The sequence below is a fragment of the Gadus chalcogrammus genome, chromosome 7 (genome assembly GCF_026213295.1).
Source record: "Gadus chalcogrammus isolate NIFS_2021 chromosome 7, NIFS_Gcha_1.0, whole genome shotgun sequence".
Lineage (NCBI taxonomy): Eukaryota > Metazoa > Chordata > Actinopteri > Gadiformes > Gadidae > Gadus > Gadus chalcogrammus.
Window position 1 is genome coordinate 4128240 of NC_079418.1, and position 24146 is coordinate 4152385.

Sequence of the window (24146 nt, forward strand, 5' to 3'; positions counted from 1 at the left end):
TCTGCTGGGTTTGTCTCCCCCTTGTGGTCGTCCGACGCTACTGCAGGAAGCGGTCCAGCTTCCACTGGATTTTGTGGAAGGCGTCCTGGCCGAGGTAGTCTGGGCGGCCGGCCTCCCACTGCTGCCGTTGCTCCTGCTGCGGGGCCGCTGCCACGGCCTCCGCCTCCGTTGGAGCCTTCGCTTCGGCCTCGGTCTTAGCCTCTGTCGCAGCCTCTTTCTTAGCCCCTGTCGCGGCCTTCATTGTAGCGTCCATCGCTATCTCCATTTTAGCCTCAGTTTCGGCCATCGCTTCAGCCTTTGTCTCGGTTCCAGCCTCCGTCTCGGCCTCCGTCGTGGCCTTGGTCACAGCCACTGTCCTGGAAAACTACAAAAAGATAATTTCAGGAAGAGTACGGCAGTAAGATTACTACAGAGAGAGACATACAATGTAATTAAGTAATAAAATAGCATCGAAAAGCAATAGAAAACAAAGGCAAAGTATAAAAACTGCATTGTAGTGCAAATGCACTGTATTTAAGATTTAGCAGAAAGCTAAAGCAAACATAAAAGTCTTCACTTAGCGATAATATACGAGCGAGAGATCGCTCGGCAGCCAGGGAATTTAGATTTAACACACTGCATTGAGTCTTCTACCGCCGAGTCTGAGTTTGAGAATCGCATCAAAACCTGAACTATGCATCAATTATCCCCAGCTGAACCCAAGACCCTCTATATATTCTGCAGAGACCTTCATAGTCCTGAGATAAAATTATTGTCATCCCAAAAGAAGAGTCTGCGTGTGTGTCTGTGTGTTTACGACACGTTATTGTCCTTCATCCGCTGTCCTTTGGTCTTCAAAAGAGGCAGGACAAACAAATATATAAAAATCGATGATAAAATGAAACGACTCCAATTCCACTCTGATTTTTCCTCAGCCTCCATTTGTAAGTCACATTTGTTTTTAAAGAGCTAAATGCTCAACTGCTAAATGATAATGCATCCAGCTTTAGTTTTTAAAGAGCTAAATGCTAAATGCTAAACTTCTAAATGACGATGCATTTCACAAAAACCCTAAAACAAAAAAAGGACGAAATCTCTGTCCGTGAGGGCTCGGTATCGCTATGGATCTCCGACATCTTTTGATTTGGAACAGTGGAACGACTTTCATTACAACCACCAGGTGGCGTACATTTCCCTTTTTATTTCCTTCTCCACGCATTTGTTTAGATTCCGAAAACAGAGGTGGTCCGACTCAGTGAATAATAGTATATCCCCCCACTCCACGTCGTAAATTGATCGGCTTTGGATTTACACGTTGCATGCGTCACGGGGCGTATGAGGTTCTACAGTGTGGTGGTGGGGGATGGTTTCACCTTCTCTGTGACCTCCTCCTCCATCACTGTGTCTGACGGCTTCCCCATCTCCTCCTCTAGACTTGACCGTTGGTGTATTGGGGCAGAGCTTGAGGGGCTGAACTTTGCTCCAGATGGAATTTCAGGGGCTCTCGTCTGGAGTTCAGGAGAAACAGAGTTGGAGTTCGGTTAACTCTGAGGGAAGGAAATGATTTAGACCATCAAAGAAACAAATATCATCAAATGGGTGAATTGTATATATACACTGTCTATGTAAGGGATAATGCCCGACGAGGTGTCCATAATAAGGAATTAATGGACGACGCGGGGGCCTTAGAACCGTCCGAGAAGCAGCGGAGGACGGTTGTGTAACACCCTGAAAAGGGGAGAGGTAAATAATCACCCTCGACACGGTGCTCTCTCTGTCGTGCCTTCGACAAGAATGTATTACTATTTCAAAAGTATTTAGATGTGCAATGTTCTTCAAAATAAAAGTATTAAAGGTAGAAAATATACAATTTCTTCCCATTCAAATATTAACTTCACAGTCCGTTAAACTAGTCTTCTTAACTTTAAAATGTTCTCACCTATTAAGTAAACTCAAACCAAATATTGCACTTGTAGTCATTCCACTCACGCTATTCCTATTATTCCCTCTCTTAAAGAGTTACATTGTGAATCAAACAAATCCATACTCTGGCCTAAATACACACTAATAGCTTACAACCTTACGTATGCACAATGTGTCACACTTTAACCAAACTCAAACATGGTCTCACACATGTCTCATGGCGCACTCTACTGGACATGGCGGAATAGCGGTTTAACTGAATTTACACTAATTAATACAGCAACTTCTCAAAAAGCTTCTAACAATGCTTTCAACCTCTAAATTCAGTCATAATGTTGACAAAACACAATCGAAACACGTTAGCAAACACGCAAACATATTCTAAAAGTTAAGACCATTAATACTCATCTTCATACCTGAAAAGGGGAGAAGTAAATAATCACGCTCGACACGGTGCTCTCTCTGTCATACCTTCGACAAGCATGTAGTAGTGATGGGTCGGTTGACAACGAGCCGGTTCCAAGAGTCAGCTCTTTTAAGTGAACAACGGGAGTTGGTTCCCGACCGCGAGCCGTTTATTTTTTTTAATTTATAAAGTTTGCCTAGGCAGAATGATATGAAGATCTCCGCTCTACGGGTGCTCCGTGCATGCTATGCATGAGTGCAGTGACTGACTGTCAGGTTCATTAATACAACCAATAAAGTGGGGATAGACAAGGATCATACCATTAAGCAAGCAGCACGGGGCGGGGACGCGCATTTCTAATTGATATTAGAACATTTACTTTTCACTTTTGAATACTACTAGGATGTATTGATTGATAATTTAAGAGATATATAAGCCTACATATATACGAATCATAAGTCAAAACTGGCTACATTTGGCTGAATTATGGAAGGTATAAGTGGTAATATGAAGAGCCGTTTGGGAGCTGAAAGAGCCGGCTCTTGTTGGTGAGCTGATCCAAATGATCCGGCTCCCTGAATAGACCCGAAATTCCCATCCCTAGAATGTACAGTAGCATCGTGGCCGAGTGCTTCCCTTTCCGAACTCGGTAGGCATAGCTAACCAATCAATGGTACTCAAAATAGAATAATGAGTCGATCACAGATCTAATCTTTATCTCAATACTCTTTAAACACGTATTTGAACATTAATATTTTAACCTTTTCATAACATTTAAAGCTCTCATAAAGGACACGTTTGAAAAAGCACTTTTTAACCATTATAGCTATGAACTATTTATGAGTAAATTCTATTTTAAATGCTCTTTTAACCGTTTTAATTGCTTATTGTGCTTACAATATTACAATAATAGATTTCTTATAAAATCAATAAAAATCTATCTGTTACACTTGCCTCAGGCAAAGTCGATTAATTCCAGATTGTGGACACCTTGAAGGGCATTATCCCGCTTATACCATGGTCACTTGCCAAAGAAAAAAATTAAGACCATTTATTAATATTTTCATGCGTTTTCCAATCAAAATATAAAGTTTTTCACAAGCCATAATTTAGTTTCCCTGGTAACGCCTGAGGGTTTGAGTAATACCTGGAACAATCATTACCCTCCCGTAAGGTTCTTAGGCAACGGAAACGTTGTTCAATCCTCCAGTAAGTAGGACGGACCTTAGATACGACTTGGCAACGGGAGACATTCTAGTCCGCCCAGCTATGAGCCAGAGAACGTAACGTTATGCTAGCAAGATTCAAAGTCAATAACACTGCGTACGGTTGACAAACAGTAAATATAATTTGACAGTAGGTTTAACAACAAGAATAGCTAGCTAAGCAGCCATGTCATTGACCCCAAATCGTAACGATAAGAACACATTTAGTATATCTTATCATGTGCTGACAGCAGGGGGCGTTCCAGTTAGATGAGTCAAGTAAGCTGCTGAAGCCGAAGGCTGATGGAGATGCTTTATCTGTAGCATGAATGAGGCTCACGTCATATATAACAGTAGAGTTCTATCTCTTTAAGTAACTAATGTGTCGTTATTGAAGAACCCACAAACCCCAACAAAACGTTCACAAACAAATGATCAACTGCGAGTAGGTGTCCATATATCAGGGATGAATGGACACCCTGCAGCCAATCAGAATCGAGTATTCCCCCCACCAAGAGCACCTTCGCGTGGACGCCGGAATCTGAGACCGCCTTTCAGGGCCTCAAACGGCGCTTCATATCCGCGCCCATCCTCATTCAACCTGACCCCACTCTCCAGTTCGTGGCGGAGGCCGACGCCTCTGACACCAGAGTGGCCGCGGTGCTCTCCCAGCTTTCCTCCCCCGACCACAAGCTCCACCCCGGTTCCTTCTTCTCCCAAAGGTTGTCCCCGCCTGAGCGAAATTATGACGTTGGCAACCGCAAGCTCTTGGCTGTCAAGCTTGCCTTGGAGGAGTGGCGACATTGGTTGGGTGCGGAGCATCCGTTTATCGTTTGGACCGACCACCGCAAGCTGGCCTATATCCAGTCAGCAAAGAGGCTGAACTCCCGACAGGCCAGGTGGGCCCTCTACTTTGGTCGGTTCAACTTCTCCCTCAGCTACCGTCCCAGCTCCCAGAACGTCAAGCCGGATGCCCTGTCTCGCCTGTACTGCCCCGAGGACTTGTCTGATCGCCACTCTCACCTGGGAGGTGGAGTCCGCGGTACGTCTTGCGCAGGGGCAGCAGCTAGACCCCTTAACCGGTCCCCCTAACCGATTGTTCAACCAAGACTCTGCACGGTCCAGGGTACTGGCCTTGGCGCATTCCTCCGGGCTCACCTGCCACCCAGGTATCACCCGCACCTTGGACTTCCTCCGTCGGCGGAGGCTTGTTTATTTCGGAATATACAGTCTGCAGTCTAGCGGGCGTTCTGTAAGGCTCTTGGTGCCACACCAAGAGCCGGATTTCACCCCCAGTCTTATGGACAATCCGAGCGAGCCGAGCTGAATTGGAGGACGAGATAGCGGTCCCGTCCAGACCCACCTGTGCAGGTGCCGGCGCACTTGGAAACGTACACGTGCTGCGCTGCTCCGCACATCCTCCCGCTCCCAGTTGCAGGCCAATAAGCGTTGTCTACCTGCCCCCCAGTACACTCCCGGACAGAGGGTTTTGCTTCGGGCAAAGGATCTTCCCTTGAAGGGAGCTCCCCCCAAACTCTCCCCCGGTTTCATCGGCCCCTTCAAGATCGAGACTATCATTAACCCCTGTGCCGTTCGTCTCAGACTCCCCCCATCCCTCCGTGTGCATCCAAACTTCCATGTCTCCCAGGTCAAGCCCGTCTCCACCAGCCCGTTGTCTCCCCCCGCCCCGCCTCCACCTCCTCACAGGATCATTGACAACCACCCGGCGTGGACGGTTCGTCGCCTCCTGGATGTGCGGCGCCGCGGCCGGGGCCACCAGTACCTTGTAGACTGGGAGGGGTACGGTCCTGAGGAGCGCTCCTGGGTTCCCCGGAGTCGTATTCTGGATGCCTCGCTCATCCGGGACTACCATCGAGATCACCCGTCTGTGGTTGGCCGTCCGTAGAGGGGGGGGTACCGTTACGCCACGTCCTGCTACACGGCCCAACACCCCCGTCTAGTGGCCGCTTGGCGCCACTGGTCTTCACTCTCTCAACACACCTGTCTGCAATCTGCAATCGCCGTTCCCTACTTCAGCCGGGGATCTCCAATCAGCCGGCGCCAGTTCATCGTTTACTACACCTCAGTCAGTATCGGTCCTACCAGCGTTAAACTAAGTCCAGGCCGTTTTCCCTGTCCTCCAGTAACCCTTTTCCCTCTTCTGTAGTTCTCCGATCGTCACCCTGTTCACCCGTTGCCGAATCCTCGCCTGCCTGACTACCCGCCTACCGCCAAGCCCCTGCCTGCCTGACTGCCTGTGACCGAACCCTCGCCTGCCTGACCACCGCTTGCCTAGCCCCGGCTTGTCGTTACCCCTTGTTCCAACAAACCCCATTTCCTTTCAACCCCCTCTCTGCCTCCCTGTGTCAAGCGTTTGGGTCCTCTCGTCCTGTCCCCATAACAAACAGACAATAAGTGCGCACATTAAGTGCCAGGACGTACAGCATACAATAAGTGCAAAAATTTACATACGTTAATAACGTTTGTAATTTTGCCCTCAAATTATCACAATCAAGACATCAAAACAGTAAAACCATCATGGCATGCATGCTCCTGGAGAGTGTGCTGTGCTTAACGGGCGCCGCCTGCTGTAGGTATTCTCTCCACCAGAGGGTGACAAACTCATCCCTGCCGGTGGCCCCCGGGCCCTCACTCCCCGGGCCCTCACTCCCCTGGCCGGAATGCCACGGCTTGAAGGCCCCCAGGAAATGGATGATCCTGGCGTTATGGCCATACCTGGGTGGTCACAAATGAAAAAAAAAAAAGTTTTTAAAATAGTTTTTTGAGAGGTATGTCAACGTACAGAGTGGCCTTGTCTCAAGGGCTGTCTGAATTGTTTTAAATAGTGTTCGGGTGCTCACAGTTCACCTGGACTCTGCACAGCCTCCCCCCTTACACCCCATCACCCATTGTCCTTCATTACCCTACTAAAAACACCCCTCTTATGCACTTATCGTATGTTTGTACGTCCTGGGACTTAAAAACAGTACTTAGCATCATTTACCCTGCTTGAGCTGCTCCCCCCGCGACCCGACCCCGGATAAGCGGACGAAGATGAGATGATGATGAGAGTGTTTAGTTTGCGTGTGTTTAAACAGAGCACACACGCGCGCCCGCATTCATTCATTCTTTTTAACACTCACTCACGGTAAAATAATGTTTTTCACGATCAAATAGTACTCATCAATCCTAAAAGTTATGGGCATGTAGGCCTACACGATGTCTGTGTCAAGAAAATATGTGTTTGCTGTACGGTGTTTGCAGATGCATTGTTCTTTCCCAAATAATTTACCAAGAATGTGCGGCTTGGTAGATGAGAGAAGCAAAGTGTATGCGCGAGGTGCACAAGCAATCCGTATGCAGCATCGCATGCGCATGTATGCATGCGCCCTTAAAATAGCATCTGAACAACGCGCCACTGACTTTAAACCAGGTATTTCCTGGTCGGTAGCGCAATGGTATTCAGAGACGGCAAAATACCGTTTGCGCCAGAACACGCCTCCTCCTTCCGCCGAACCACCCCTTGGGGCGCATGATCAATCCCTAATTTACCGGCGAGTGGCGCTGGTGGGAAAAGAACGCTCTGCGCCAGTTGTAAACTAGCAACGACACATGCGCCAGTGACTAAGTCACTTGCGCCGGATGCAAGATAGGGCCCCTGGTCTCTCTCAAGCTGCCGGGTAATATTGATGTGCCTGGTCTGCATATGCAACTTTGGATGCTGGTGGGGCTTACACGGCAGGAGAAATTTGGAACGCTCTTCCCTGCACGCCCAAACAAGAGGTATTTTCAAGGACGTAGGAAATCTACTCCATCTCGCTCTTTCCTTGCCCATCTCCGTGGCCTCATCAGAGAGGTCATTCTCTGCACTGCGCCGCTTGAAGACCTGGCTGCGCAACACCGTCGTACAGAGAAGACTCACTCACCTGGCCCTTCTACATATGCACCAGGATATTCTGGATACACTGGACGTCCCTGCTCTGATGACGGAATTCATCAGCACCACCCCAGAACGAAAGACCACCTTTGGAGTCCTACCATCTACTTAAGGTAAGAAAATGTCTTTTAACTGCATATCGGTGTGGGCCCTTGATTAGCGATATCAGATGGTTGGTTTGTGTTCTCATTATGTAGTGGCCGTGCAGCTGGATTAGTTGGAAAAAAAATGTTGTTGCTAGACCTTTTGGCTAATAGAACTAATTTACTTATTTTTTGTGTGTGTTCTTCTGTAGTTCTTTGAATGGGCGCAAGAGGAGGATGGTTTGTAGTTCACCACTGTGTGCGTGCTTGCATGCGTGCGTTTGCTTCGGAGTTCGGAGGAAGGAGTTTTTTTTCTTAACGTTAAGTTTGTTAAAACTATCAAATCAGTTAGCCTCATCTAGGCTATGTTACTTGTTCATAACACTGTCTAATGCATAATATCAGTACCTTGTGCGTGTAATTAAATATTTGAGGTCTTAATTAAAGACATATTCTGAGAAATACTTGCATTTCATGTGTGATTCAATGAAGCACATTCACAAGTTGGCCTTATGGTGTATTTCTAAAACCTCTGGTCTAATACAGGTTGGTTGTGATGACATCTCATTATAGCCTTTATCACATGATTACTAGGCATATAAATAACCAAGTGTAACACCCTATCGAGAACGTTATTTATTTATGTTTGACCTTTCGCATTATGACGTCATCGGAACGTTTCTCAGCCCCCCCAACTGTGAATTACTTCCAGCGTCCCTGGCCCCAAGAGGCCGTGCTTTGCGCTGATTTTAGAACAGGTAAGGGGAGTTGTTAGGCACGACGCGTTGCCACGCAACCCTTGAAGCAACGCAACAGCCAGATGGAACACTGGGTATGAAATGCGCTATATGAATGCCTTGCCATTTGCTGCGCAATAATATGGAATGTAATCAGGTCAAATTGTAAGGTAATGCTGGATTTTACAACGGCTTTTAGCCAATCACAATCAAGGATTTCAACAATCAGGTTTAGAATAACTAATTACCTGCGTGCCATCCGTGCCAACTCAGGAAAGCGCCCTCGATTGGTCCTCCAATATATTAGAGGATCATCACTCCTGGGGATGAGGGCTTCTGACAGGTAACAGTCCAGTTGCTGAGCAGTGGCACTCGTCTGCCTAGGATCTGGATCGTTCTCTTGGACGATTTCGTCAAACATGTTTGAGAGTGAGGGGGCAGACTCGGCCTCGGTGCGCATCGGTCTCGGTGCGGCCCCTTCTCTGTTCGTCACTTCACCGTCTGCCACCGAGTCCAATTCTGCACGAACCATTTCCCTCATTCCTTGTTTCTTGTCACCATCAAAGAAATTATCCTTGTATCGGGGGTCAAGCACACTTGCTATGCAGAACAGGGGGTCTGTGTCCGTCTGGCTAAAACGTCTGTCCAGCGCTTCTAAAAGTGCTGTCTTCATTGTTTTGACCCGTGGTCGGTTTCCACTTCTTTTTTCAGCAGACGCATCAGTGCTGCAAGTGAGGGGATGACATCTGCAGCGGATGCTTTGGCTGAACTAATTTCTCGCGTCAGCTGTTCAAATGGTGCGAGGAGAGAGAGAACATTCTCAATTAATAGCCAATGGTAAGGGGTGAATGTCGCTGGCAGATCGTAATCTGCAATGTAGGTTGCCAGGGTTCGCTTTTGATCCAGAAGGCTCTGTAACATATAGAACGTACTATTCCATCTAGTGCTGACATCTTGCTGGAAACGTTTAGGATACATGCCGAATTGTTCCTGGATAGCCTGGAGGCGAGAATATGCCAGAGGGGAATGTTTAAAGTGGCCTACGATTTTTCTCCCTGTGGATACTATGTCAACAATGCTCCGTTGGCTCAAAACACCTTCATTGACAGCAAGTTGCAAAGTATGGGCCACGCATCGTATTCCTCTCAGGTCGCTATCATCCATGGCTTTAATCATATTACGAGCGTTGTCGCTGACAACTGCGTGTACCCTAGTGCGGTCTATTCCCCAGCGCTCAAACATGCTGCTAAACGCATCCTTTATTGCAGCTGAGGTATGGGAGCCTTTGAATTCCTGGCACTGGAGTACTACACGCTTAAGCTGGAAGTTTTCATCCACCCATTGCGCCGTCATGCTCAACATACTTGTTGGGCTGACGTCGGAGCTCCATATATCAGTGGTGAAGCTAATGTAAGGTAGGTCGCTGCTGTCTTCTGTGCCCAAGAGCTCGCGAACACGACTAGCGATGCTGTTGTACAGCTCTGGAAGACAGACATCGGAGAAGTGCCGTCTACTAGGTAAAGTGTAGCGGGGCTCGATGTGTTGCATTAGTCTTCTAAACCCCACATCCTCCACAACACTGAAAGGCTGGTCATCCAAAGCCTCATCATCATCCTCATCGTCATCCGCTTATCCGGGGTCGGGTCGCGGGGGGAGCAGCTCAAGCAGGGGGCCCCAGACTTCCCTTTCCCGGGCCACATTGACCAGCTCTGACGGGGGGATCCCGAGGCGTTCCCAGGCCAGTGTTGAGATATAATCTCTCCACCTAGTCCTGGGTCTTCCCCGAGGTCTCCTCCCCACTGGACGTGCCTGAAACACCTCCCAAGGAAGGCGCCCAGTGGGCATCCTTACCAGATGCCCGAACCACCTCAGCTGACTCCTTTCTAAGTAAAGGAGCAGCGGCTCTAATCCGAGTTCCTCACGGATGGCTGAGCTTCTCACCCTATCCCTAAGGGAGACGCCAGCCACCCTTCTGAGAAAACTCATCTCGGCCGCTTGTACCCGCGATCTCGTCCTTTCGGTCATCACCCAGCCCTCATGACCATAGGTGAGGATAGGAACGAAGATCAACCGGTAGATCGAGAGCTTTGCCTTGCGGCTCAGCTCTCTTTTCGTTACAACGGTGCGGTAAAGCGAACGCAATACCGCCCCCGCTGCTCCGATTCTCCGGCCAATCTCACGCTCCATAGTACCCTCACTCGCGAACAAGACCCCGAGGTACTTGAACTCCTTCACTTGGGCTAAGGACTCATTACCTACCCGGAGTAAGCAATCCACCGGTTTCCTGCTAAGAGTCATGGCCTCAGATTTAGCGGTGCTGATCCTCATCCCAGCCGCTTCACACTCGGCCGCCAGCCGATCCAGTGAGTGCTGAAGGTCACAGGCCGATGATCCAATGAGGACCACATCATCTGCAAAAAGCAGTGACGAGATCCTCAGACCACCGAACTGCAGCCCCTCCCCACCACGATTGGTGACAAGGCGCAGCCCTGGCGGAGACCAGCACCCACTGAGAACGAAACTGACTGGCTGCCGAGAACACGAACACAGCTCTCGCTTTGGGAGTACAAAGATTGGATGGCCCTGAGGATAGACCCCCTTACCCCATACTCCCGCAGCACCTCCCACAGTTTCTCCCGGGGGACCCGGTCATACGCCTTCTCCAGATCCACAAAACACATGTAGACCGGATGGGCATACTCCCAGGCCCCCTCCAGGATCCTTGCGAGAGTGAAGAGCTGGTCCGTAGTTCCACGTCCGGGGCGAAAACCGCATTGTTCCTCTTCAATCTGAGGTTCGACGATCGGCCGAACCCTCCTTTCCAGCACCTTGGAGTAGACTTTACCAGGGAGGCTGAGAAGTGTGATACCCCGGTAATTGGCACACACTCTCTGGTCCCCCTTTTTGAACAGGGGAACCACCACCCCGGTTTGCCACTCCTTTGGCACTGTACCCGACTCCCACGCGATGTTGAATAGGCGTGTCAACCATGACAGCCCCTCAACACCCAGAGCCTTTAGCATTTCTGGCTGGATCTCATCAATCCCTGGGGCTTTGCCACTGCGGAGATGTTTGACTACCTCAGTGACCTCCACCAGGGAAATTGACGACGAAACACCATCAACCTCGAGCTCTGCCTCCAACATAGAGGGCGTGTTATTCGGATTCAGGAGTTCCTCAAAGTGTTCCTTCCAACGTCCGACGACCTCCTCAGTTGAGGTCAACAGAGTCCCATCCTTACTGTACACAGCTTGGATGGTTCCCCGTTTCCCCCTCCTGAGGTGCCGGATAGTCTTCCAGAAACACTTTGGTGCCGACCGAAAGTCCTTCTCCATGGCCTCTCCGAACTTCTCCCACACCCGCTGCTTAGCCTCCGACACGGCAGCCGCTGCAGCCCTTCGAGCCTGTCGCAACCCTGCAACCGAGTCAGGAGTCCTCCAGGATATCATATCCCGGAAGGCCTCCTTCTTCAGTCGGACGGCTTCCCTGACCACCGGTGTCCACCACGGTGTCCGAGGGTTACCGCCCCTTGAGGAGCCTAAGACCCTGAGGCCACAGCTAGCCACCGCAGCTTCAGCAATGGAGGCTTTGAACACCGCCCACTCCGGCTCAATGCCCCCAACCTCCACAGGAATGCCAGAAAAGCTCCGCCGGAGGTGTGAGTTGAAGATACCTAGGACGGGGGCCTCCTCCAGACGTTCCCAGTTCACCCGCACTACTCGTTTGGGCTTACCAGGTCTATCCGGAAATTTCCCCCATTCCCTGATCCAACTCACAACCAGATGGTGGTCGGTTGACAGTTCCGCCCCTCTCTTTACCCGAGTGTCCAAAACATGCGGCCTCAGATCAGATGACACGATCACGAAATCGATCATCGATCTTCGGCCTAGGGTACTCTGGTACCGGGTACACTTATGAGCACCCTTATGTTCGAACATGGTGTTTGTTATGGATAATCCATGACTAGCACAGAAGTCCAATAACAAACGACCGCTCGGGTTTAGATCAGGGAGGCCGTTCCTCCCCACCACGCCTCTCCAGGTGTCTCCATCGTTGCCCACGTGGGCGTTGAAGTCTCCCAGCAGAACTACGGAGTCCCCTACTGGAGCCCCATACAGGACTCCATTCAGGGTCTCCAAGAAGGCCGAGTACTCTGAGCTGCTGTTTGGTGCATACGCACAAACAACAGTCAAAGTTTTCCCCCCTACAACCCTTAGGCGCAGGGAGGCGACCCTCTCGTCTACCGGGGTAAACTCCAACACCGCGGCGCTCAGCCGGGGATTTATGAGTATCCCCACACCCGCCCGGCGCCTCACGCCCTCGGCAACTCCGGAGAAGAATAGAGTCCAACCCTTATCCAGGAGTACGGTACCAGAGCTGAGACTGTGCGTGGAGGTAAGCCCCACCAGATCTAACTGATAGCGCTCCACCTCCCTCACAAGCTCCGGTTCCTTTCCCCACAGCGAGGTGACGTTCCACGTCCCCAGAGCCAGCTTCTGCCGCCCGGGTCTGGTCCGTCGAGACCCCTGACCTTCGCTGCCACCCATGTGGCTGCGCACCCGACCCCAACGGGTCTTCCCACAGGTGGTGGGCCCATGGGATGAAGAGAGGGGGGGTGCCACGTAGTTTGTTCGGGCTGTGCCCGACCGGGCTCCGTGGCAAACCCGGCCACCAGGCGCTCGCCATCGAGCCCTCCGTCTGGGCCTGGCTCCAGACGGGGGCCCCGGGCTTCCTCCGGGCCGGGTCACATCTCCTCTTTTTTCGTTCTTCATTGGAGTTTTTTGAACCATTCTTAGTCTGGCCCCTCACCTGAGACCACTCTGCCATGAGAGACCCTACCAGGAGCACAAGGCTCCAGACAACACAGCTCTCAGGTTCACAGGGACACGCAAACCTCTCCACCACGATAAGGTGACGGTTCCAGGAGAGGTCATCCAAAGCCATGTACTCCATTACCTTGTCTGTTATCCCCTTTGCCTTTGCGCTGTCCTTGGTGAATTTCTTGTTCTTCTCGAACATTTCAGCAACTGATGGGGTGCTAGCTGTAGCTGTGGTAGTTTTTCTTTTTGTCTCCCTTTGGTACTCATCATATTTTGACGGATGGTTCGACTTTAAATGATGGATGAGCCCTGACGTGCTGAACGTCTTTGCAGTGAGCCCCCCTCTCGAGACTTTGCTGTTGCACTCGTCACAAACGGCATATCTACTTTCCCCTTCGTGGATTTTTAAATATTTCCACACTAGTGACATTTTGACAGGTTGAGCCAGCGCTCATTCACTAGCTTACGAACGTTAGATTAAACATTCCCGCGGTTCATGGCGAGATAAACAAAACAACTCACAACCTATAAAAAGCTAGAGGGGGTGGCGTAATTGTTACATGGCCTGTGCTCCTTGCTTGTGTAATCAGACAAGATTGTATAATTTTGCGCCACCACCACTTTCGGCCTCCGATTCGGCCACTCATTTGGCTTTCGGCCGAATGTGTCTTTTTTTGCGTTTTCGGCCGAATTTTTTCGGTTGCCGAATTTTCGGTGCACCCCTACTGTACACTATATAACACTAATACAAGAATAGTATTAATACTAGTAAACCCCTAACCAACTGCACCATCATCCTGACAAAATACTACTGTTAATTACAGTTAACACATGTTTATAATTTTCTTTGTTTCAGTCCTCACCCCAGAAGAGTCCATGGATCGCTACAGGCGCGTCTTTGTAGCAGTGAAAAAGGGCATGACAAAAACTGAGGCATACGTCAAAGTCGGGGTTGACCGAAAAACGGTAGCAGCAACGGCCGCCATTTCGGAGCTACACGCTGTTGACAAAGACCTGTATGACCAGCTGAGGGCATCAATATCCAAGGGAGGGACACTTTATCTTTAAAGTGCATAGTAAAGAAGAGAGCAGGTTTTTGTTTTGTTTTTAGGGTGCCTTTTTTTTGTTCCATTTTAAAATGCCCTTTTTTTTGGTTGATTTGTTCAGTGACATCGAGAAATGCCTTGTTAAAAGTGCAGCATTTGTTTTTGTTCCAATTTAAAATGCCTTTTTTTGTTTCTGTTTTTGTTTTAAATTGTTAATATTTTCTGTATTACCCCGTTATTATGTTATTATTATGTTATAAATGTTTAACTTAAGTGTCTGTAGTTCCCTCATTGTCATCAACAGTGGTTTGGCGTTTTATAACTAACCCTAAAGTGCTTCACTACTGGTAAACGAATGATTCAAAAAGCTTCGCTACTGGTAAACGAATGGTTGAAAAAGCTTAACTACTGGTGAACGAATGGTTCGCGAAAGAGTAACAACTCAGTATGATGCACTACTTTACATGAAGGTACACAAAAAGCTTCACTACTGGTAAACAAATGATTAAAAAAGCTTCGCTACTGGTAAACGAATGGTTGAAAAAGCGTAACTACTGGTGAACGAATGGTTCGCGAAAGAGTAACAACTCAGTATGATGCATTACTTTACATGAAGGTACACAAAAAGCTTCACTACTGGTAAACGAATGGTTGAAAAAGCTTCGCTACTGGTAAACGAATGGTTGAAAAAGCTTAACTACTGGTGAACGAATGGTTCGCGAAAGAGTAACAACTCAGTATGATGCATTACTTTACATGAAGGTACACAAAAAGCTTCAGTACTGGTAAACGAATGGTTGAAAAAGCTTTGCTACTGGGAAACGAATGGTTGAAAAAGCTTAACTACTGGTGAACGAATGGTTCGCGAAAGAGTAACAACTCAGTATGATGCATTACTTTACATGAAGGTACACAAAAAGCTTCACTACTGGTAAACAAATGATTGAAAAAGCTTCGCTACTGGTAAACGAATGGTTGAAAAAGCTTAACTACTGGTGAACGAATGGTTCGCGAAAGAGTAACAACTCAGTATGATGCATTACTTTACATGAAGGTACACAAAAAGCTTCACTACTGGTAAACGAATGGTTGAAAAAGCTTCGCTACTGGTAAACGAATGGTTGAAAAAGCTTAACTACTGGTGAACGAATGGTTCGCGAAAGAGTAACAACTCAGTATGATGCATTACTTTACATGAAGGTACACAAAAAGCTTCACTACTGGTAAACAAATGATTCAAAAAGCTTCACTACTGGTAAACGAATGGTTGAAAAAGCTTAACTACTGGTGAACGAATGGTTCGCGAAAGAGTAACAACTCAGTATGATGCATTACTTTACATGAAGGTACACAAAAAGCTTCACTACTGGTAAACGAATGATTCAAAAAGCTTCGCTACTGGTAAACGAATGGTTGAAAAAGCTTAACTACCGGTGAACGAATGGTTCGCGAAAGAGTAACAACTCAGTATGATGCATTACTTTACATGAAGGGACACAAAAAGCTTCACTACTGGTGAACGAATGGTTCAAAAAGCTTAACTACTGGTGAACCAATGGTTCGCGAATGAGTAACAACTCATCTTCAGTCAGATCCAGCTCCACCAGTCGATCCAGTGTGGGACCCAAGCCATCCCTCGACAGCGCTTGAAACCAAGGGCGGCAGGTTTAAAGCGTGCCCTGCAGCGGTGGACAATTGCTTTTAAGCCTTCAGCATTACTAATGCCACATAATAAACCTTTAATGTGAATATTAATGTATGTACTGTGTGTATGTATTGTGAATATCTTTATTAATATATGACAATCATCCCGTCTGTGTCCAGTTAATTTAATTACTAATTGTGAAATCCCAGGAAAATTCAGTTGCTTTCATAATCAATTGGTCAGTTTGCTAATTCACAGAATGATGAATTAATACAGTATCCTCTAGTCGGTTTACCAGTAACTCCTCAGTAGTTACTGAGTAACTCACTTAGGGCCCTGTTAGGGCCCTGGTTGTTCATCATTCTTTACTCAGTAACGAATACAGTATCCCCTAGTCTGTTTACCAGTAACTCCTCAGTAGTTACTGAGTAACTCACTTAGGGCCCTGTTAGGGCCCTGTCAGGGCCCCCTGGTCGTTCATCATTCGTTCCTCAGTAACTACCCACGTTTTTGCGTACCTTATTGTAAAGTGTTACCCTGCAAAGGATTTGTGTTTTTTTTAGTGTAACACACATGTGCATGCCCATACACAAACATACACACACAGACACACAGATACACGCATACATACTCAAAGAAACATACAAAAACACACATATACATACACACCAACACACTCAAAAACAAATACACATACACACACATACATACATGCACACACGGACACCCACATACATATGCACATGCATACAAACACATACTCTGTCTCTGTCTCTCTCTCTCCCAAGTTATATAATCACTCTCTTACACACACACACACACACACATACATCTACACACACACAAACACACACACACACAGACCCCCCCCACACTCACGCACACACACTCACACGCACCAGGGTGTCTGCGTCCAGGAACACACACTTGTGGTAGCGGGTGAGGGTCCAGGCGTGGAGCTTAGTGAAGGTCACTCCCAGCTCGGGACGGCCCAGCCAGGAGAGGTGGGCCCGGGCCCGGCTGTCCAGAACGTCCACCAGGACCACCCGGTCAAAGACCTGCTCAAGGGTCCGCCTGGGGTGGGGGTGGGGGTGGGAGGGGGGGAGGCACCGAGGGAGGAGGGGGAGGGGAGATCCAAACATGTTTGGAAGACAGCGTAAAAGTACCGCAAAAAAACGGTTGAACTGTATCTGGAAAAAAACGGTTGTGTGCGTGCGTGCATTTCTGCGTGCGTGTGTTTCTGCGTGCGTGCGTGTGTTTCTGCGTGCATGCGTGAGTGCCTTCATGGGTTTCTGCGTGCATGCCTTCATGCATTTCTGCATGCGTCAATGTGTTTCTGCGTGAGTATGTTTCTGCGTGCCTTCATGGGTTTCTGCGTGCGTGTATTTCTGCGTGCATGAGTGTGTTTCTGCGTGTGCGTGTGTGAGTGCGTGCGTGTTTCTGCGTGCGTGCGTTTCTGCGTACGTGCGTGTGTGTTTCTGCGTGCGTGCGTTCATGTGCTTCTGCCTGTGTGTGTTTGTATGTCTATGTGTGCGTGCTACGTGTTTGTTAATTTCTTTCTTCGTGCCTGCTTGCTTGCGCACGTGTGCTCATGTATTTCTGGGTGAGTGTCTTTATGTGTTTATACGTGCATGCGTTGATGTGCTTCTGCGTGCGTTGGGGCACGCGTCGCCCGTACTCTGCAGCGCAGCTGTGAGGTCTCTCACCTTGACTCGGCGGAGACCCCGGGGGTGATCAGCACCAAGATGCTGCGGGACGTCCCGTGGCGCCGCAGGCTGCGCGCCACCACCGCCGCGCCCATGCAGTACTCATCCGTGGTCGCCAAGGTAACGAAGGCCTCGTCCGCTGGAGAGGAAGAGGAGGAGGTGAGGGTTCAGATGAGGAGAGAAGCGGTGCCCATACAAAGCGACTGAAGGTGAGATTTAATAGCCGTCCTTTGAGTGACATGTGTCAGAAACGGCCTCGCCATCCATCAGAGATCAGGGTGAGAGTCGGTTGCCGTTGACTACAACACACATGAATGACAATGATTTAAACATCTGTACATGAATTAAGCCTGGGTAAATGGCCTTTAATGTCACTCAGATTCTTTAAACAGGAAAAGATAATCAATAGATTAAGTTGAACCTTAAAAAAAGGCCATTGTTTTTGCATGATCTATTCAGTGCAATGTTTTGATTATCTTTATGTGTTTGGGGCACATTTTAAGCTGCATATTTTTAACAGCAGTTAAACTGGCTTATTTTTAACAGTTAATAGTTAAACATGTGTTACAGCAAACAGTTAATCTTGACTGAAGACCAACATTGTGTTTTGTTTAAGTGTATTCACACTTCAAACTAATCTAATGGTAAATACAAAGTGATAATCGCAAGATCTGATAGAAAACACAAGATAAGATAGTATAAAACTTTACTTGCAAATGACCTACCTGACATTTTTGGTATCCGAGGATCTCAAATCCGGGGAATTCTTATGAAATGTGTATGTTTTCACCAAAACTAAACTCTTCAATCCTTATTGTTGTATTGTCGACCGATTCAACCAATCACAGAGGAGTAGTAGGCAAGTCGTTTTTTTTATCAGATCTCGAATCCGACTTTGCTGTTGGATTTTCAGAGCAATATGGAATCCAGGAACTGAAAGTTAGAGGTCAAAGTGGGGAATGAGTGCTATGGGGGACAGGAGGTGGACCTACTTGAGCGGTCAGACAACAACTGGTCATTGAACCAGCAGAGAGCCCAGCTCAACACCAGGTGGAGAGAGGGGTGGGCCTCTCTCTCTCTCATTGACTCTCTGTCTCTCTCTCTCATTGACTCTCTCTGTCTCTCTCTCTCTCTCTCATTGACTCTCTCTGTCTTTTTCTCTCTCTCTCTCTCTACACAGTCACATTATCTCTCTCTCTCTTTGCCTATGTCTAGGAGTTAACAGTTAAACATGCATATTTCTAACAGTTAATAGTTAAACTTGCCCTAATGTGTTACTGTTTCACTAAGCTATCTGTCTCTCTCTGTCTCTCCCCCCCCCCCCCCCCCCCCCACCGGGTTGGCCTAGTTGGCCTCAGAGAGGTAAACAACAAGTGTGGCCAGAGGTCATTCCTACATCATGTCTGTCTCTCTCTCTCTCTCTCTCTCTCTCTCTCTAGGTCTACAGTAACATTAAGTCTCTCACGCTCTCCCTCTCCTTTTCTCTCTTCATTTCCCCCCACTCTCTGTCACTGTCTCTCTCTATCTACCTCCCCCCTCTAATCTCTCTCTCTCTGTCTGGGGTGAATACACATGAATACGGAATAAACACACACACGTATAAATACACACACACACACACACACACACACAGTGGCATCCCGCCCCGTAAGCCTCGGCCCGGACCAGCCCGAGGGTTGGTCCTGTATAGCATGATAAACCAGTAAACGTTTAAGATCTCTCTCTCTCTCTCTCTTTCGACCCCTGAAACAATAACTTTTCAGTATAAACTCTTCACGGCTTAATATACAACCTTTTTATTTTGTAACTGTACTTCACCTTTTCTTTTTTTTTAAATGTATTTTTATTGTTTGGTAGAAGATGTACAATGTCACACAGGTTGTAATATTTCACACTGGTTGCATTTCTTTTGGCGACAATGTAACAAGAATTACAGCATTTTAACAACTTACATTTTTATAAACCCATAAACATCCAACCCTAACAATCCCTAACTAATAACCCTAACTAATAATAATAATATATATACCCACATACACTTACACATATATACTGTTGGGTTTTTTCTGAAGAAAGTAGTCCAATCCTTTATTTGTTAAAGTAGGCCTATTTCGGTATGGCAACTATGAAGCAAAAGGGAGGGAATGGGGGATTATCACGCTGATACGTAGTACTTCCGCATTCGGTGTTCATTGTGCACTGTGACATCCGGTGAATCACTCATCACTCTGTCGAACTGATGATGGAGGACCGGCAGTTCACTTTCACGACATCCCTGGTAAATGTACCCAAAGTCACGTTTTCTGAAGTTCTCAGACTTACCGAACAACACTCCATAACAGCCCGCTCCAAACTGGACAAGGGATTGTTTATTTTTCGAGAAATATATCGACTACGAATGTGAGTGTCTGCTAGCTAGCTTACGCTACGTAGGTTGGCTTATGCTAACGTCAGTTTGGCGTCAGCTCAGTCTGGAGGGATGAAATGATGAGATGAAAAATAAGGTAGACTTGTACTTCTTTGGTACATATATGAATGTGTATCTTCAGCAGAAAGTGAAATGAATGTGAAATGAACTGAATGAATAAAGGAACTGAAAGAATAAAAGGATTTAATTCATTCCCTTTTTCTGAGTACATCATTTACTACATTATATATTAACATTATTTTGAATACTTTCAGGATGGACTGACTGGACTTTAAAATTGATTATAGATGAAAGACTTCTCATTCAATTAAATACATGTCATTCAATATATACAATGTTCAGTGTACAAAATTACAGCTCCGGAAAAAATGAAGGGACCACTCCAAATGTTCAGTGCCTCTCGTTTTAATATTTACATATTATATTTAATATTTATAGGTACATGTTTGAGTAGAAACACTATTCAACAGGGATGTAGCCTTTTAAATCAAGTGGTCTCTGGAAGTTGGTCATCACACAGCAGACGGTCCACAGCTGATTGACTGTCGCAGACAAGGTGAGAGGACAGTGCGTTCCCAGATGCGTTATTCCTTGACTCTGCCTATTGCTCTTTCTACGAGGATTCGAAGTCGAGCGATTGCTTGTGTTTTCAGAGCATCCTCTTCAGTGAACTGCGCAGTGGTTAGAGATAAATTAATTAGTAATATTATTGTGAGTGCTTCAGTCCATCTTAAACATTTGTCTACATATCTTAATGGTCACATTTGGGTCAAAGTTTTAATTTGAAATGTTCATTCCTTTCATGCCTACCTGTCATCTTGAAGGGTGGTATAATCAACGTTGCCCCACGATCAGCTAGTGGCTTCTCGATGGTGAAACCCTTGTCTGCCATGCAGCCATCTCCTGGCTCCAGTAAATCCAGCAGTCCTCTTCGTTCAGTCAGCTCTGGGTCGGAGATGGAGCCGGTGAAGAGACTTGACACAAAAGTCACAGCACTACAAGGGGCAATCCCAATCAAGGCCTTAAAGGTTGTTGTGTTCTTGTAAGATGATGTTCGTACCCGAACATCTGGACTGTACTGCACAAATTTGCTTGGCATGGTGTTCTTGACTTGCTGTTTACTCATCCAGATGGGGAGGGAGCCAAGGAGCAGGGGAGGGAGCCAAGGAGCAGGTAACGGTAGTTGGCCCACGGTATAACAACATGGGAGACAGTGGACACACTGACCTGAAACATGTCAGCCAGCACCTTCTCTTGCAGGCCTGCAGCAACCCGGCAGCAGAAGAGAAAAAACTCAACCAGTTGCAGTCTACACGTTGGACTGGGAGAAATGGGTTCAAATGTTTGTTTCTTTTTCTGAGCTTTCGACCAATAAACCAACATGGAGGCAGATGGTTGAATAACCTCCCAGAAGTCACAAAAAACATCTCTTGACGTGAATCTGGTGTAAAAAAGGATGTCCTCGTCTGAGACACAAAATCTGTGAAAAGGCACTTGAACCACTTTCAGCTGTGACTGCTCTCATCAGCTCCTTGACTGTTTCTTCCAATTGCTGTATGTGTACAGCAGCAGCATCCAGTGCACCTGTATGAGATGAGGAATATAGATTAAAACATCTAACCCAGATTTTGGCTGTGACTTGCATATTGGAAGCAGTTTGGACCTCTAAAGAAATTGCTTTTTGTAGCTCAATATTGCTTTTAAAATGTGCTTTTTATAGCTCAATATTCACCTTTACAATTAATTAAGTAAGATATAAAATGCAACATTTGTACTTGTGATGAAGCTTTTCACATTGTGGTTTGGTCAAATGCTGGGACATTAATAAGACTAAACATTTTGTGCCCGAGTTCTGAAAAGTTGACCTACCTCCTCGGTATAACCTACTAAGAGCCCATTCTGTGATTAAACCATAGGTAGCACATCCTGTCAGGTAGGTGGTTTAAGAACAGTATGGGGTAATAGTAGGCCAATATTTCAGAACACTAACAAACACTGACAAAACTGGTTTAGGAGCAGAACCGAAATCATGTTCTGTCATCACCACCGAAGCTGCGATTTCCTCCATCGGCTCTTATTCACAGGGCAGCGGTTGCTCCAGAGGAAGGGCTGGGTGAACGTCATGGCCTAAGAGAGTTGATGCTCTTTTATAAACAGACCCCCTTCTTGGCAGTTGTTGGGCAAAATAACCTGCACATGTACATTACAAATATAGCTAACTCCTACCCTAGCCTGATGAGCACATCACATGGCAGGCACATTACAATATAGTCAACTCTTGCTCTAACCCAACGAACACATAACACAAACATGATAATATAGTCAGGTCAAGGCCGGAGCCGAAGGCCCCATTTCCCAACCAGGCAAATGGTGGACACTCAGACAATGCACCAGTCATCCTCAAGAACGGGAGAGCCACATTCATTTATCACACAGGAGACACTTCGAGGAGCTCTCCCCCGTTAGGAGGAACACAAGAGATACACATGCATATACCAGGGCCTGAGAGCCACATTAATTTATCACACAGGAGACACTTCGAGGAGCTCTCCCCCGTTAGGAGGAACACAAGAGACACACATGCATATACCAGGGCCTGAGAGCCAAGGTCAAGCAAAAACACACAGAACCACACACACCTCAAACACACACACCTCATCGAGAGGAGGATACAGCATAAGACTGTATCACACAGGGACTCTTCATCTTCTTCTGAAGCAGACCTTCCACGGAGGCGAAGCTCTGGACGAACCATCAGCGCTGATTAGGGACTTAGACATATTCGATCTCTCACGCTTTATGACTCTGTATAACCGTTGCCACTTTACTTAATAAATCCAAGGTCCTCGTGCCGACAGACTTTATTACCTCTCCGTCTCATTTCATCTGGTCCAGTAACTAGACAGACCGTTTTTCCCCTCAAATTGGTGACCCCGACGTGATTTTTTCTGAATTGAACCACAACTGGGAAACGAGAGACGGAGAGCGGCACGACCTCGGGACCCCGGAGCACCGGACCGATTCCTGCAGTCTCACCTCGCGCGCGCCCAACAAAAGGTAGGCAGAACCTGTTGATAAAATCCAAACTCTGCATAGTTATATAGGAACCACATTAGGAGGTGAGACTGTGAGAGCGGTTCGCTACGGGATATCTCGTGGGGACAAATAGGACTGCATCCCAGCATTTCCCCATAAACCCGATTGACCCTGAACGCGTGACACATCGAATATAGGCTCGTTGCATGGTGAAGGAATACCCACGAGACCATAGGGCCTATAAGAATCGGGCATAGTGATACAAGACTACCGATGGCCAAGTAATGGATGTGTAATAAATACACCTGTGTCTTGAAGGGGGTTAGAGTCCCTCGGGTGGGGTTAGTCCCCTTCTTTGTTTGTGTATTAAATAATTCTATGTGGTAAGATGGTTAGAGTCCTTTATCAGGGTTAGAGTCCCTTTGCAGAGGAAACGGTATGCCTGGGGCATGAGTGGCACCCAGAGGAAAAAGGTAAATGAGAATAAGATAAACTAGGCTCGTTGCATGGTGAAGGAATACCCACGAGACCATAGGGCCTATAAGAATCGGGAATAGTGATACAAGACTACCGATGGCCAAGTAATGGATGTGTAATAAATACACCTGTGTCTTAAAGGGGGTTAGAGTCCCTCGGGTGGGGTTAGAGTCCCCTTCTTTGTTTGTGTATTAAATAATTCTATGTGGTAAGAAGGTTAGAGTCCTTTATCAGGGTTAGAGTCCCTTTGCAGAGGAAACGGTATGCCTGGGGCATGAGTGGCACCCAGAGGAAAAAGGTAAATGAGAATAAGATAAACTAGGCTCGTTGCGTGGTGAAAGAACACCCTCGAGGCCTAACGCCTCGTTTCCACATACGTATGTTTTTCGCGTCCGTGCTTCCGTAAATTTACGGAAGGAGTCGCTAGTGTTTTACGTACGGGCATGAATTTATTTACGGACAAAAGATGTTAGGAGAAATCAGCGGATTGCTTACTCCGGGTAGGAAATGAGTGCCCAAATGAAGGAGTTCAAGTACCTCGGGGTCTTGTTCGCAAGTGAGGGTACTATGGAGCGTGAGATTGGCCAGAGAATCGGAGCAGCGGGGGCGGTATTGCGTTCGCTTTACCGCACCGTTGTGACGAAAAGAGAGCTGAGCCGCAAGGCAAAGCTCTCGATCTACCGGTCGATCTACGTTCCTATCCTCACGTATGGTCATG

General features: G+C 47.3%; 1 protein-coding gene across 2 annotated transcripts; it reads right to left on the reverse strand.

The window, feature by feature from the left end:
- Positions 1 to 37: 37 nt before the first annotated feature.
- LOC130385532 (glycogenin-2-like) lies at positions 38 to 18539 on the reverse strand. 2 transcript variants are annotated; one of them, XM_056594054.1, is made up of 5 exons: positions 18213 to 18539; positions 17488 to 17626; positions 16681 to 16855; positions 1353 to 1487; positions 38 to 364 (listed from the first exon to the last, which is right to left on the reverse strand). In XM_056594054.1, exons 1-5 carry the CDS (start codon positions 18217 to 18219, stop codon positions 38 to 40), a joined length of 783 nt encoding a protein of 260 aa, XP_056450029.1. In that variant the 5' UTR covers positions 18220 to 18539. The 2 variants fall into 2 exon arrangements, with proteins under 2 accessions (XP_056450029.1, XP_056450028.1); XM_056594053.1 differs by having other exon boundaries at positions 16675 to 16855.
- Between the last annotated feature and the right edge of the window lie 5607 nt (positions 18540 to 24146).

What these genes read in the sequence shown, in the direction of transcription:
- LOC130385532 (XM_056594053.1), bottom strand. An exon ending in GGGGTCTCCGCCGAGTCAAG is followed by an intron (nt 16,856 to 17,487) that starts GTGAGAGACCTC and finishes CCCCCACCCCAG; the next exon opens with GCGGACCCTTGAGCAGGTCT. An exon ending in AGGAGGAGGTCACAGAGAAG is followed by an intron (nt 365 to 1,352) that starts GTGAAACCATCC and finishes ATCTTTTTGTAG; the next exon opens with TTTTCCAGGACAGTGGCTGT.